The sequence below is a fragment of the Spermophilus citellus genome (assembly GCF_964194105.1).
Source record: "Spermophilus citellus genome assembly, chromosome: 11".
Taxonomy (NCBI): Eukaryota; Metazoa; Chordata; class Mammalia; order Rodentia; family Sciuridae; genus Spermophilus; species Spermophilus citellus.
Window position 1 is genome coordinate 126,024,629 of NC_138192.1, and position 14,879 is coordinate 126,039,507.

Genomic DNA, 14,879 nt, shown 5'->3' on the forward strand with positions numbered 1-14,879 from the left:
CATACAAGTGTGTGCCATGTGTGCTTCATCTCCAGAGGACCATGTATGTTATTATACACCTCTGTCACCATGCTGTGCTGCTGCATTGTACAATATCCTCATATACATTACACTATGTGTGTGTCAATTTCTAATAACTGTGGGTGACACTACATCTGGATCATCATCTCATTGGTTATGCATGATGCTTCTCTATTTTTTGTCTCATCTCGATTCTACACTCTGTTATCTTCTTGTCAATAATGTGTGACATTATACTATTTCTAGGTCATCTCTCTGGTGATTGTGCATGACATGACACTACATCTGCATGGTCTCCCTAATGAGCACATTTGGGTCATTTCCCTCATTACCAACTATGACACCACCCTGTGTCTATCTACATCATTTCCATGATGACACTATATCCCCTCTACGAGTGCATATCATGCTTACTACAACTGTTATTGTTCTGACAGCCATGCATGAGTCAGCACTATTTCTGAGCCATTTCTCTGTTGAGCACATATAAGGCTATTTATGTCTGTCTGATTCTCCTAAAGACCACATGACTCTACATCACATATACATAATTCCCTGATAGCCACTTGAGCAATTCTGACAAAATGAGGTGCTCTTTCCAAGTATGTCATGTTCTATTCCTTTGATTTGTTCCTTGTGATTAACATGTGCATAGTCACTTATCTTTTGTGCTGTGATCAATTGTTGAGTTTTGTCACTGATTTATTTTAATGATACTGTCTTTATTTCACTGTCTCCTTTCCAAAATTACATTGCATGTTTGTTTTCTTAGTCACTAGAATCTTTAATGGTGCTCCTTTGGTACAAGTCCTTTTTATATTCTAAAATGCAAATACCCTGCATCTGGGGAACATTATTTTTAAAGTAACCCTTTACTTTTTAATCTTTTTGTAGGTCTTGACTTTTAAAACCATCCTCAATTGCAATTAATCCACCCTTTTCTATTTATGTATTTATTTTTTGTTGCTAGAATTGAACCTGGGGCCTTGCTGAGCATGCTCTTTATCTCTAAGCTATGCTGCCAGCCTGATCCTTTCACTTTAAATATTATTTACACAGAGAAAATTCATTCACCAGTATGTTCTGAAATAACTACTTTGTGCCAGGGATTGTGACAGTGACCAAAAGAGAGAAACCAGGGCCCTTGTGGATTTATACAGTGGAGAGAGAGACGAAGCCTGAGCAATTCCGTACCAGTGTCCTCTGTAGGTCACTGTACTACACGGAGCGTTGGGGCAGTGTGGGGAGGAGCCGCGGTGGCTGATGGCGGTGCTGAGGGATGGCTGGGTAAAGCACAACGTGCTTCCAGCTGTTTCCTCTGTCATCTATTTCCCCAGAAGTGACCTGTTCTTTCCTTGTTCAGTACTTCAAAAAAAATCTACCCGCCTTAGAGATTTTGTAAGCCTTTTCTTATCCTGTGCTTCCTAAGAAGTCTTGGTGTGTATCCAATCAGTTTTATCTTTCTCTGGCGTTTCTCCTAATTCCCTTCCTAGAAAAGCTGGCTCTCACTTGACACGGGTGATCATGTACAGCTACATCTGTTTCTTTATATATATCCCCTCTTTCTTCCTTCTTGGAGTTAATCTCATGTCTGATTTTATTTTATTTTATCTTAGTGTCCTTATTCCTCTTTTCTAGCTAGAAAGTTTAGAGTCATATTACTTATGTATCTTCTGAAGTTTAAAAAATGCTTTTGTAAAATTTGTGAAGCATTGGTCTGTGTAGGACATTCCCTTTTGAGCTGTCAGCAGGTTGGTTGGCCCTTCTCTTTTCAGGATTTTGAAACATCTGTGTAGCAGTTTTATTTTTCTTGTAGTTGTTTGTTTTTAATCATATAAATTCTAAAGTAGCAGGGTTTTTTTTATCATTTTATCTACTTGAAACTTTGAAGTTGTTGGCATTGTCAGAAAGGTAAATAAAAATATTTATTAAGGTATTTTACTTTTCTCTGAATGCACATTAAGTACCTAAAGTTCCCTACCCTTGCTGTATTTTTACCTTTATGTAATACTGAAAGCATCTGGCCAGGTCCATTATAACTTTTCTTCTGAGAACAGTTTCACTATCCATGTTTTCTCTGTCTATACCTAGTTAACTCTTCCTTTCTTAATTCTAAGGAAATTTACATGCCACTTTGATTCATCCATCCATCCATCCATCCATCCATCCATCCATCAATCCATCCATCTTAACATCTTTTTATTCAGTCTCTGTGATATGGTGGCCCTTCCTACCATGGAAACAAAATGTTCTACAGCACTTTCTGTGCCAAGGGCCCCTCAGCATCTTCTCTGTTCACTGAGTAGAGGCCCGGCTTCTCAGGGAGTCCGGTGTGCTCCCTGAATCCAGACTCAGACCTCTTGATTTTCCTTTTTTGCCCTTTAAAATATTTCTCCTCCTTTATTCCTGGCTCTCACTGCTTCTTCTACCTTATACACATTATCTCTTCTAATAAGGTCAGGGATAGGGAAGAACTCCTTTCTCCTCGGTCTGTGGGGGACAGAGTTGCATCTAGAAGATAGGTGGTTGGCTCTTGCTACAGGCAAGAACTCATCATGGAGTTTATGTATCTCAGGATAGATATTTGGGTAATTTAAACTCTTTGGCCCAAAGTTCTGCATTTCAGGTGAATTGATATCTATCCCCACACCTTTCCAAAAGGAACAGCCAGAGTTTACTGTGCAGCCACAAGAAAATGCATTACCAAATTGGAAGGCCATGAGGGTGAAATTTCAAAGGTGAGTTACTTCCTCATTTATTTACTTTCAAAAAATAAACAACATGTTTTATATAAATAAGAGTAATCCTTGATTTCTAATATTTAATAACTTACCTCTTAAAATGCCTAACATATGTATTAATATGGAATAAATGGAAAAGAAATGTTCCTGATATCAAGTGGGTCAATCCAGAGTGAACACAGTTAAACAAAGAGGATCATGTGTTACCAAGTCTCTGTGAAGTCCAAAGTGGTGCCAGGGATTGCTGCTCAAGTTAATGGAGATACATCAGAAAAGGTGCGACAGTGAACCCCATTTGTTATATCTGCATTTGATCATTATTTTAAGCTGAAAATCCATTTGAATCAACTGATAAAACCTCTTACAAAATGTATACCCTTCAAAAAATGAAAATCCCTATTGGCTGCCATCTTTTCTGGATATGTTCATTGCCAGCAGTGGTCTTCCCTTCTGAGCTCTGGACACCAAGGAATTAAAAGTGAATTAGACCAGATAGACTTTACCTGTACATGATTGCCTTTGTAGGAATTTAAGAATTTAATGAAATGTACTTTTTAAATATTCACAACCACTTTTATTCTATTGAGTGTGGAACCACTGAGTATTCGCACATAAAACCCAGGGTCTCCAAAAAGTTAAAAAGACTAGATCTGTTGGGACAGAGGTACTAAAGTTTGTTTCATTATATCCTATTTTCTTATAATCAGTTACCTAAAGATGCTGTCGTAGTCAGGGTTCTCTAGAGGAACAGAATCAACAGGAAGTATAATAATAAAAGGGGGACTTATTTAGTTGGCTTACACAACCAGAAGCTGGGTAGTCCACAATGGCTGGCTGCAGGCTGGAGAGCTGGAAGAACAGTAGCTGCACAGTCCAAGAGGCTGAAGCTGCAGAACAAGTGAGATCAATGGCGCTACCCTAGTCTGAGACTAAAGGCTTCTGGAGAATCCACTTGGAAGAGTGAAGAAACAAGATCTGATATCCTCAGATGATCACAACAGCAATCAAAAACCAGTAGAAGAAAAATGGAGCTTGCATCTACTGAGGCTTCCTTGTTCTTCCAACTTTTATTCTGTCCAAACCATCATCCTATTGGTCTGTGCTGCCCATGCTTAGGGGGGAGGGTCTCTATTTCAGTTGGCTATCCCACATGCCAATCATTCCCAGACACATCCTCACGGTCACACCCATAACCCTCTTAATCCTTGGCAGCTCTTAATCTAATCAAGTTGACAATTCAGATTAACCATTGCAGATGTTATTTTTAAGTGTCCCCCCTCAAACTCAGCATAGTAAATTATTTGTCAAACATTAAAAAAATTACAAAATAGCATCCTCTTCAACTATTAGCAAAGGATTTAGTGAGCTGAAAATGTTTAATGCAGCAATTTAAGGGGCTTATGAAGAGCATTTTCTGGTTCTAGTAAACATGTTATACAAAAAGCATGCTGTGCATCAAGTACCAAGTGTTGTGTGAATAAAATTCAATTGAAGAAGTATTTCCTGAAAATAGTTAACACTTCAAGTACGAATTATCCACTTTGAGATTCCAGAGCTGTATCTCAGGATTTTGTATAAACTCCTCCCCAAAGTTTGCTCATGGAGCAGAGCCACACAGTCGGTGCTCTGAGGCTTACCTGTGTCATGGAACATTGTAGAGTAAGCAGGGCCTTGGTGGCTCTCACCTCCCAGCTCAGCCCAAATTCTGGGTCCTGTGCCCGAGGTCATATCTGCTCCTTCCTTGGGCAGGATCAGAGTGATGATTTCAGGCTTGGGCAGGCCCTGTCCCAGAGCTGCCCCTGCTGTACTCTCGTCCCTCTTGCCTCTGCACTTGCTGCTGGTGACCCTTGCCCTTTGACTGGTCAATTCTGGTCTCCATGGCAACACACCCCACACCCTCTTTCTGGGCTGAGAGATGTAGGGGTGGCAGGAGGGGCAGGAAAGGTGGAACATGGAGGGCAGGTGAGGAGGGAGCCCTGGCCCTGTTCCTAAGTGTCTGATGACTTTTCCCCTCAGCAAATGTGCACATCTGTTTTTATGGGTGTGTAAATATAAAGGATCCTCAAACTTAGCATTTTAAATATTCTGCATGTTAAGTGAATATGTCACTATGGAGTGGCCATTGCTAGTAGTGTTTCTTTGGGAGTCAAAGCTAAAGCATTCATTAACTTATGCCACTATTAAGCCCTTTCTGATAGCTTCTGCTGTGCTGGGCTTTGTGCAGGCACTGGTGATATAATGACAAGAGACATGGCCCTGCCCTCTTCACACCTTCAGTTACAGGGGAGGTCGCCCAAATCATTGACCACAGAGGCATCTGAGTGTAACAGCCAAAGAATCAGGGACCAACAAGTTCCTCTGACAATGCTGGGCACGTAGGAGGCACCCCAACATTTATGGAAAGTGCTGGAATTAGGGCATCAGTAGATGAAGAAGTGCTTTCTTGTGGACCTGGACATCACTTATCTTATGGTACGGACTTGAAGGGAGATTGGTGTGCTTTTGGTTACAGAAAGTTGTCTTGTAGAGATGACGTGGGCTGGCATGTGTTCCCTTCCACATCAGGGCCCTGCCTCTGTATCTGCATGGGGAAGGGGGTTTCGAGGCTTTGGAAAGAAGCTAGGTGGGGAGTCCTGTAATCATCCGTGCTTTGGTTCACAGCTTTGGCCACAGACTTGGTTTTCCTTCTAAAGGGGCTGTTAGAGTTGTCACGCTGAAGGCTCCCGGGACTTCACCTCTGACTGCTCCCCCTTCCCGAGGTCCCAGGCCCATCTTGGCAAGCCGTTTAATTCCCGTTATTTGATCTCAGTTTCATCAGGTCCCAGAGGAGTGAGTTCTGCCTCTGACTCTAATTTTATCAGGTGCTTATCTTTAGAATTGTGAGGGGCAGACAATTAAACTTCTCCATCTTGATGGCAGGGTTCATGTTCAGTATTTTTTCTGTCAGGAAGAAACTGCTTTGTTTAAGAATAAATACCAGGCTGGTCAGGTGACAGAAGTGTAGTTATGTCCCCTTTTTCCTAGTGAAGACCTCTTGGGAACCATTACACAAACCTGTGATTGTTTTTCCTTTTTTCTTTCTCTTTGCAGATTTCTTTCAACCCGCAAGGGAACCGGCTTCTAACTGGCAGCTCTGACAAAACAGCCCGAATCTGGGACGCGCAGACTGGCCAGTGCCTGCAGGTCCTCGAGGGACACACCGATGAAATCTTTTCCTGTGCTTTCAACTATAAAGGCAACATAGTCATCACAGGTGTGGGAAGAACACAGCCACAGACTTGGTGTTCCCTTTAAAGGGGCTGTTAGAGGTGTCATGCTAAAGGCTACAGGGACTTCACCTCCTCTGACTCTTATAACCCAACCATTTCACCCCTAAACCTTATTGCGTTGTCTCACATATGACCTTTTGGGAGACACCTATCTAAACCATAGCACCAGTGTTAACTAAAACGTGGATATTCCTAAACACTGCCCCAACCGACCATGTGCTGTACTGTGAACCCAGATCCCTTCCCAAGATGAAAATCACAGGAGGCCGCAGGGTGTTCCTGCAGGAGCCCCTATAGCAGGGAGGAAGGTGGTGTGTAGGCTCCCAGGGACCCCCCTCCCGAGTCTTGAGTTTCACGTGAGGTTGGCTCTGAGGTGCCTCTTTCTCCAACCAATTTCACAGAAGATCTTGGAGACTATAAAAAAGAATGTTAGTTGTCTGTGCCTTGTTTAAGTGCTGGCACTTAAATCCCTGAGCTCTTTAAAGATACCATTGTTTTTTGTTTGTTTGTTTGTTTGTTTGTTTGTTTTTTTACTGTATCCCAAAGCATCAAGTGCTAAAAACCAACCGACTGATGACAGTTTGTTAGAGTGGGCTTGCATCTCTGTCTTGCCACCAGCAGAACACCACTTTATTGAATTGGTCTTATGATTAATGGCATGTATTTTTAGTGGACTGTCTGAGGTTGGCTTAGAATCACAGATTGGCAGAAAAGTGGCCAGTGTGTTCTTCCTTCTTTTCAAATGTGAGGGGTCTCCTGTGGGCTGTCTGTGCGTGCAGTCTCCAATGGCTTCCCCAATTCCCACAGCCCTCACCCTTCTGGTGATGATGGCTTGGACCTGGTCCCTGGAGGAGAGAGGACGACAGCTCCACTGCTGACGGGGAAACCTACTGACGTTCTGAAAAGCTTGTCACCCAAACCTGGAGTTACTCAAGTTGACTGTACTTCTGTGGTAGGGTTAGGATGTGGTATCATGGGAAAAGACAGAAGGAAGACCTCTATTTCAAAAGTGCCTGCACTGCTCAGAGTCTCTGCAGCTAGATGCTCAGAGTCTAGCACATTTAGCATATTGCTAAGTGGCAGTGACCCAGAAAATGTCAACTCGGTAAAATGAGAGAGTGAAGTGAATAAGAAAGAAAACAGTGACTGTGAATTTTGTTTTCTCAGGTAGCAAGGACAATACCTGTAGGATATGGCGTTGACTGGAGAGGTCTGCAAGTGAGCAAACTTACCAGCCACTGTGGTCAAGACCCAGGGCTTCCTGAAGAAGAGCAAGCTCTTCTGATACTTCACACACTTTCCCTTCTTCTGCAAGCCTTCTCTTCATGCACTATCTTTGCATATAGAACTATTAAAACTGATGGTGTCTTATCATTTCTTGATGTTATTTGGTGGAAATGGCAGGAGCAGCTTAGGGTTTGGTGCCTCTAGTGATTTCAATCACATTTTATTTTTTTTAAAGAGAGAGAGAGAGAGAGAGAGAGAGAGAGAGAGAGAGAGAGAGAGAGAAAGAAAATGAAATTTTTTTTTGTAGATGGACACAACACAATGCCTTTATTTATTTTTTTTATGTGGTGCTGAGAATCGAACCCGGGTCCTGCCCATGCTAGGCAAGCACTGTACCGCTGAGCCACAATCCCAGCCCTAACATTTTATTTTTTAATAGTATTGTGATGCTGATAAGTGAAACCAGAATGATTTAGCAGTGTGTGGTCTATATTCCACTTAGAAGGCTATTGTTATAATTTCTGCTGAATAAAGTTTTGGGAGAAAACTTCTTATGAATTATATATCTATATGTGTTTCAATGGTGATATGAGGATAATCAAAATAATTCTTATTTAATAGGAAAAATATTCCTAATTGATAATGGGCTGAAAAATGTAGGCAGGATTATCCCTAAGGAATGTTAAACAGAATAGATGCACTATTGAATTTAAAAACCTGCTAGGACAACAATCAAAGTATGAGAGAAAACAATTGAACATCCACCTGAGTATTGCTGGGATATTAAAATATAACTTTTTAAAGAGATTGTAAAAGTGCCCAACTGCATATTAAAGATTAATGCTAAAAGATAAACACAAGCTAAAACTGATGATGCCTGAATTTAGAGCAGGAGAAATCATGAGAATCTTACAGAATTTTCTTGTTTTTCACAAAAGGCTTAATTGATATAAGAAAAATACACATGCTTAATGTACACATCCTGAAGAGTTGGACATGTGTACATGCCCGTGACACCACAGTCATGGCCGGGATACTGGCAATGTCCACCACCTCCAACAATTTTAAGTGCAATTTTGAGCTGAAACTGTGGGAACTGTGCCGTAAGGCAGATCTCTGCAGCTCCTTTCCTTAATAACGTAAGCCATGACCCATGTGGCTGAGAGCTCACCATGATCCAGATATGGCCCTACATATGCTTTTCATCCATAATTGGTTGAGTCCACGGATGCGGAGGGCTGAATGCATTTAGTACCTCCCTATTCCTTCCACTTGTTCTTTCGCCTTAGTGCTCACCCTACTTAGAGTGGAGTCATCATTGACTTTCTCCCTTATTTTCTCGGTCTGTCTACCAAATTGTAAACAGTTGCCTCAATTGAAAAATAAATCCAAGCTTCCCAGTCATTTTTCTCTTTTGATCTGTAACCTATAATCAATGTCATCATCAATATGGTACTAGAAACTGAAATCTTCTAATTTATTGCCCTGGCTTCCTTCTGCCCTAACAGATTACTTTTTGAAATGAGCAGAAAAAAATTATATATTTTATAGGTTACAAGGCTTTTGCATAAATCAGTTATTGAGTGTAATGAAGTTGAGATTATAAGCCCCAATTTAGAGATGATAGTGTGTTTAGAAGTTGATATAACTTGAGTCTTTTACCCCATTTTGCCACCACCCTTCCCCGCCTGCCTTTCCTCTGGAACACTTTGGTTTTTATAAGAAATTCCCAGGATGGATGATGTCTGAGAACATGGAGAGGACAGGAAAAAGCAGTGGAGGAGTTCCCTGAGTTATACCTGAGGCCAAAACTACCAAGTCCAAAGTTTCCTCTTGTGTGTGGAGTTTCTGGTTGTATTATCTCCAAGCTTTAAAATGAACTTATGACTTATTTGTGGACTTCAAGACTTGGGAATTCCAGATGAAATGGGAGCTGTGAATACCATGAAGGTGAGGGTGTCTTCTGTTTAGCCCTGGGGAGGTGTTGGATGCTTCCTCTGGAACAAAGCGTCCTCCTCTGCTTGGGACTGTGGGACATTAACAAGTAATTGCCACAGCAGGTCCGACCTCTCTGCGTCTTACTGAACAACCCCCACGGGTGAGACCTGGGAGAGGTTGCCCTGTTTTTGGTTGGTAAACCAGCACATCATTTGTTCTCTCCCTCCAGCGGGTGGCAGTGTTCACCTTTTGGCAGATAAGCTCCAGCTTTTTTTTTTTTTCCAGTTTTTCTTTTTCTTTTTTTTCTTTTCTTTTTTTTTTTTTGTTGTTGGTCGTTCAAAACATTACATAGTTCTTAATATATCATGTTTCACAGTTTGATTCAAGTGGGTTATGAACTCCCATTTTTACCCCGTATACAGATTGCTGTATCACATCAGTTACACTTCCATTGATTTACATATTGCCATTCTAGTGTCTGATGTATTCTGCTGTCTATCCTATTCTCTACTATCCCCCTTCCCCTCCCCTCCCCTCCCCTCCCCTCTTCTCTCTCTACCCCCTCTACTGTAAATCATTTCTTCCACTTGTATTATTCTTCTCTTACCCCTCCTTTCCTCTTATATGTAATTTTGTATAACCCTGAGGAACACCTTCCATTTCCATGCGATTTCCCTTCTCACTCCCTTTCCCTCCCACCTCTCATCCCTGTTTAATGTTAATCTTCTTCTCAAGCTCTTCGTCCCTACCCTGTCCTTGGTTACTCCCCTCATATCAAAGAAGTCATTTGGCATTTATTTTTTAAGGATTGGCTAGCTTCACTTAGCATAATCTGCTCTAATGCCATCCATTTCCCTCCAAATTCTATGATTTTGTCATTTTTTAATGCAGAGTAATACTCCATTGTGTATAGATGCCACATTTTTTTTATCCATTCATCTATTGAAGGGCATCTAGGTTGGTTCCACAGTCTTGCTATTGTGAATTGTGCTGCTATGAACATCAATGTAGCAGTGTCCCTGTAGCATGCTCTTATTAGGTCTTTAGGGAATAGACCGAGAAGGGGAATAGCTGGGTCAAATGGTGGTTCCATTCCCAGCTTTCCAAGAAATCTCCATACTGCTTTCCAAATTGGCTGCACCAATTTGCAGTCCCACCAACAATGAACAAGTGTACCCTTTTCCGCGCATCCTCTCCAGCACTTGTTGTTGTTTGACTTCATAATGGCTGCCAATCTTACTGGAGTGAGATGGTATCTTAGGGTGGTTTTGATTTGCATTTCTCTGACTGCTAGCGATGGTGAGCATTTTTTCATGTACTTATTGATTGATTGTATGTCCTCCTCTGAGAAGTGTCTGTTCAGGTCCTTGGCCCATTTGTTGATTGGGTTATTTGTTATCTTATTGTCTAATTTTTTGAGTTCTTTGTATACTCTGGATATTAGGGCTCTATCTGAAGTGTGTGGAGTAAAGATTTGTTCCCAGGATGTAGGCTCCCTGTTTATCTCTCTTATTGTTTCTTTTGCTGAGAAAAAACTTTTTAGGAAATGAGGACAACTACTCCAATATCCCCCCAAAAAATAAAATACTTGGGAATCAACCTAACAAAAGAGGTGAAAGACTTATACAATGAAAACTACAGAACCCTAAAGAGAGATATAGAAGACCTCAGAAGATGCAAAAATATACCCTGTTCATGGATAGGCAGAACTAACATCATCAAAATGGCGATATTACCAAAAGTTCTCTATAAGTTCAATGCAATGCCAATCAAAATCCCAACAGCATTTCCTGTAGAAATAGATAAAACAATCATGAAATTTATATGGAATAATAAAAGACCCAAAATAGCAAAAACAATGCTAAGCAAGAAGTATGAATCAGGCGGTATAGCGATACCAGACTTCAAACTATACTACAGAGCAATAGTAACAAAAACAGCATGGTACTGGTACCAAAACAGGCGGGTGGACCAATGGTACAGAATAGAGGACACAGTAACCAATCCACAAAACTACAACTATCTTATATTTAATAAAGGGGCTAAAAGCATGCAATGGAGGAAGGATAGCATCTTCAACAAATGGTGCTGGGAAAACTGGAAATCCATTTGCATCAAAATGAAACTGAATCCCTTTCTCTCGCCATGCACAAAAGTTAACTCAAAATGGATCAAGGAGCTTGATATTAAATCAGAGACAAGGCGTCTGATAGAAGAAAAAGTTGGCTATGATCTACATACTGTGGGGTCGTGCTCCAAATTCCTCAATAGGACACCCATAGCGCAAGAGTTAATAACTAGAATCAACAAATGGGACTTACTCAATCCAGCTTTTCTTAAGAGCTACAAATGAAGAGTATAGAGTCAACTTCTTACTCCATGTCCCTTACAGATCGGATCAGGGTTGTGTGGGGAGATACGAGAAGTGCTCAGGTTGTGGTGTGGCTCAAAACTCAGGACCGTCTTGGCAGATCTGGGACAAATGCCACATCTCATCAATGCAGGGAAGAGACACTTTCCCATCTGCTTGTGCAGACACACAGGAAGGTGAAGAGAGCGAGCTCCAGTTTTCTTCGTAGGTTCCTCTGTTTGGTACCATATTATGATCATTTATTTTATACTAACACAGTCTATCAAGGAATCAAAAATTCAAGTTTTTTAATACTAATATTTGATCATAGTGAACATGGATTAGTTTTATGTTTGTAAAAAGTTTATTGTAATTTCAATAGATTGAGAGTCCTAATACTGTGAATACTTCTAAGTTTATGGTTTTTATGTACCTGTAAAGCTAAAGGGTCCAGCTGGTTGACGTTTGGTTGTCAAAGACAAAAGTCTGAGACCAAGTTGAGAAAGGCTGCTTACTCAAACTTGTGGCAGGAGAGCCACCTGCTGTCCCTTTCATTTCAGCAGAGGTCAGAGGTTCAAAGAGAGTCAATTCTGTAGAGTAAAAAAGAGGAAATGCTTGATGGTGTCTCCCTGACAAGATGAGAACTTTGGAAACCTTCTAACTGGTTTTCAGGGACATGGGACAGTCCTTGGTTACCACAGGGGTTGTGCAAGAAGTTTGGAGATTTCAAAAGAGGAAGGAAAGCTCCGTGTGTGTGTGTGTGTGTGTGTGTGTGTGTGTGTGTACATGGATGCTGCCCATCTTCTGAAACAAGTGGAGGTCATGGTTGCCTTCTTGTTATCAGACCTTTATAATGGTCCTTGTCTAGGTGGAGGGTGGAGAGCCATGCGTGCTGGATGCTCGTGAGTGACAGTATCTTGGTGAATAGAATATGGACTCTCATATCCTGCCTCACTGCTTTTCGGCTCAGGGATGTTGAGACTGCAAACACTGCATCACTTGGTTTTCTTATCCATGGAATGAAATTAATGATAGAATGGGGAGAATCTGTGAGGATTAAATGATTCAATAGCCTTGAAGAGCCTGGTACATGGTACAGCCACTTAGCGGTAGCCATATTATCCATGGACACTGCTTCAGTGACTTGGATTTAATGTATTCAAGACCCACAGAAGCATCCAAAGCACATTCAAGGCCCATTTTCTCATTAATATACTATGGTTTGGAGCATCCTTTTGTAATAAAGTGTCCCAATTCACCTTTCCCTAGGAAACAAAAGGGAAGTTCAAGAAATTCAGTGAATAACTTGAGTCCTCAGCTCTGGAGAATTCTTATGCATTCAGGAATAAGAATAACATTTTGGCTCAGTGTAATAAACATGTAGGGTTGTGACTGAATCAGCCCGGGTTCTTATGGACCTTCTCCCATTTGCATGGTGCTGAACTTCTCTGAAAGTGAAAAGCCTCTCCCAGGCTGCACACACAGTGGAAATCATTGCTAATGAGTGGGGAGATGTAAATATCATTAATTAAGTGGAATTTAAAAATTCTTCTTGAAATTCTCTTCCCAGTACTGGATATAATAACATTCTTATTAAAAAAAAATCAGAATTTGTCAAATACATGTCTTAAAGATGGAAACATTTCCCTAAGGTGTTCTGATGTGATCACTCAAATTTCAGTGCTTCTCATTGAAGGAATTGACAAACACCCGCAAATTGGAATTTGAATTGCCCACAGTGCCAGTCAAAGAAGCCAGAGCCCATTTAGAGTAAATGGCTCCAGATGCACTTCTGGTTGATCTTTGGTAGTTTGGATTTTGGTTTATACAAATGTTTGAGGACCCCTGGGAAGGAAGCCTTTGTGGTGTTGCTCCTGGATTAGCATTTTACTTTATTTTCTATACACTTTGGTATTGGCAGATATTTCTAGGAATCTCTTGTCATCTTAGTTGTGTAAATAGCAATTCCAGGGGGAATGTCTGAATTTCTGCCTACTTCGTATATGGTTTCCCATGTTTTCCCAAAGGAATGTCTATTCCTGGGCTAGAGAATGATACTGGGCATTTTCCTCCAGGCAGGAGACTTGTGTTCCAGGTGTGCCTGAGGCAAAAGGACATGTGCAATGCTTTTCTAGGCCAGAAACTCTCTACCAGGAAGCCGGATAACAGTTACCGTGCTCTTGGGTTATGACCATGAATAAGCAATTAGACCAAATCATATGAAATTTGCCGATCTTGACAAATTTTGACCTACAAAAAGTAATTTTATATGGTTCAACCTAGTATATTGCTGTTTCTGGGTAGGGTGAGAGATTTTGTGCCCCGGCCGACCTCCAGCAGATCCTTGGTGGTAGCCCAATCCCTGTGACTGCAGCTGGGTGCAGAGGCAGAGGCAGGACCCAAAGGCTGCAGAGTCCTTGACATATGATCATGGGGAGAAAACCCTCCTCACATGGGAGTGGCACGGGACACGGATTTTGGAATAACACAGGGTTCCGCTCACTACTCGATTCTTTTTTTTTAAATTTTTTTAGAGAGACTGAGAGAGGAGAGAGAGAGAGAGAGAGAGAGAGAGAGAGAGAGAGAGAGAGAGAGAGAGAGAGAATTTTTTAATATTTATTTTTTAGTTTTCGGTGGACACAACATCTTTGTTTGTATGTGGTGCTGAGGATCGAACCCGGGCCGCACCGCTTGAGCCACATCCCCAACCCACTATTCGATTCTTTATGAAGAAGTCATTTCTCCCGCCTGAGTTGGTGCCCTCATGGATCAAATGTAAGTATAATCACAGAATGAGATGAGATAACACTGAAGAAGCACTAGATCAAGGCCTGTGGTGTACTTGATGTCAATAGTGTTCTTGACTTTCCCTTTCTCCATCAGGAAGACACATTTCCAGGTTGGAATCTGGCTGGAGTGATGGGAAAGAGGAGGGTGAAGCTCTGCCCTGTCCCAGGGTGCGCAGGGAGCAGCCCCTAGCTTCTCTGAAGCCCTGTGCCCAGTTATGCTGCAGCACCAGCCATCCCTCTTCAGTGTGCTTCTGACTCTCTCGGGCAAAGCAGGTGGCCTATATTTAGAACGGCCTCCACTGCTTCCTCAGTATCTGTGGGGATCTTTACAAGCTTCTCCTTCAGCATGGGCTCCATTTTGTCTCAGACAATCTTTTAAATATCTATAGGGTCTTCCTCTCAGATTTGATTTGAGGCAAGAAAATAGAAACAGGAGAGTGAATCTATCTGAAGGCAAATCTCTTTAGAGGGAAGACTTGTTACAACATATATGCTATAACGTAGACCGATAATTTATTTGTGAGTAAATCATGTTAATAGATTT

At 41.4% G+C, this 14,879-nt stretch overlaps 1 protein-coding gene across 2 annotated transcripts in view; it reads left to right on the forward strand.

The window, feature by feature from the left end:
- DAW1 (dynein assembly factor with WD repeats 1) overlaps positions 1–7,233 on the forward strand; it is a gene marked incomplete at both ends in the record, with an annotated part of 42,713 nt that extends 35,480 nt beyond the window's left edge. For both annotated transcript variants that reach the window (XM_081261859.1, XM_081261860.1), the window contains 3 exons: positions 2,683–2,759; positions 5,853–6,015; positions 7,199–7,233. In XM_081261859.1, the coding sequence (XP_081117985.1) occupies positions 2,683–2,759; positions 5,853–6,015; positions 7,199–7,233 (275 nt within the window). The remainder of the gene's footprint in view (positions 1–2,682; positions 2,760–5,852; positions 6,016–7,198) is intronic.
- Positions 7,234–14,879: the final 7,646 nt, after the last annotated feature.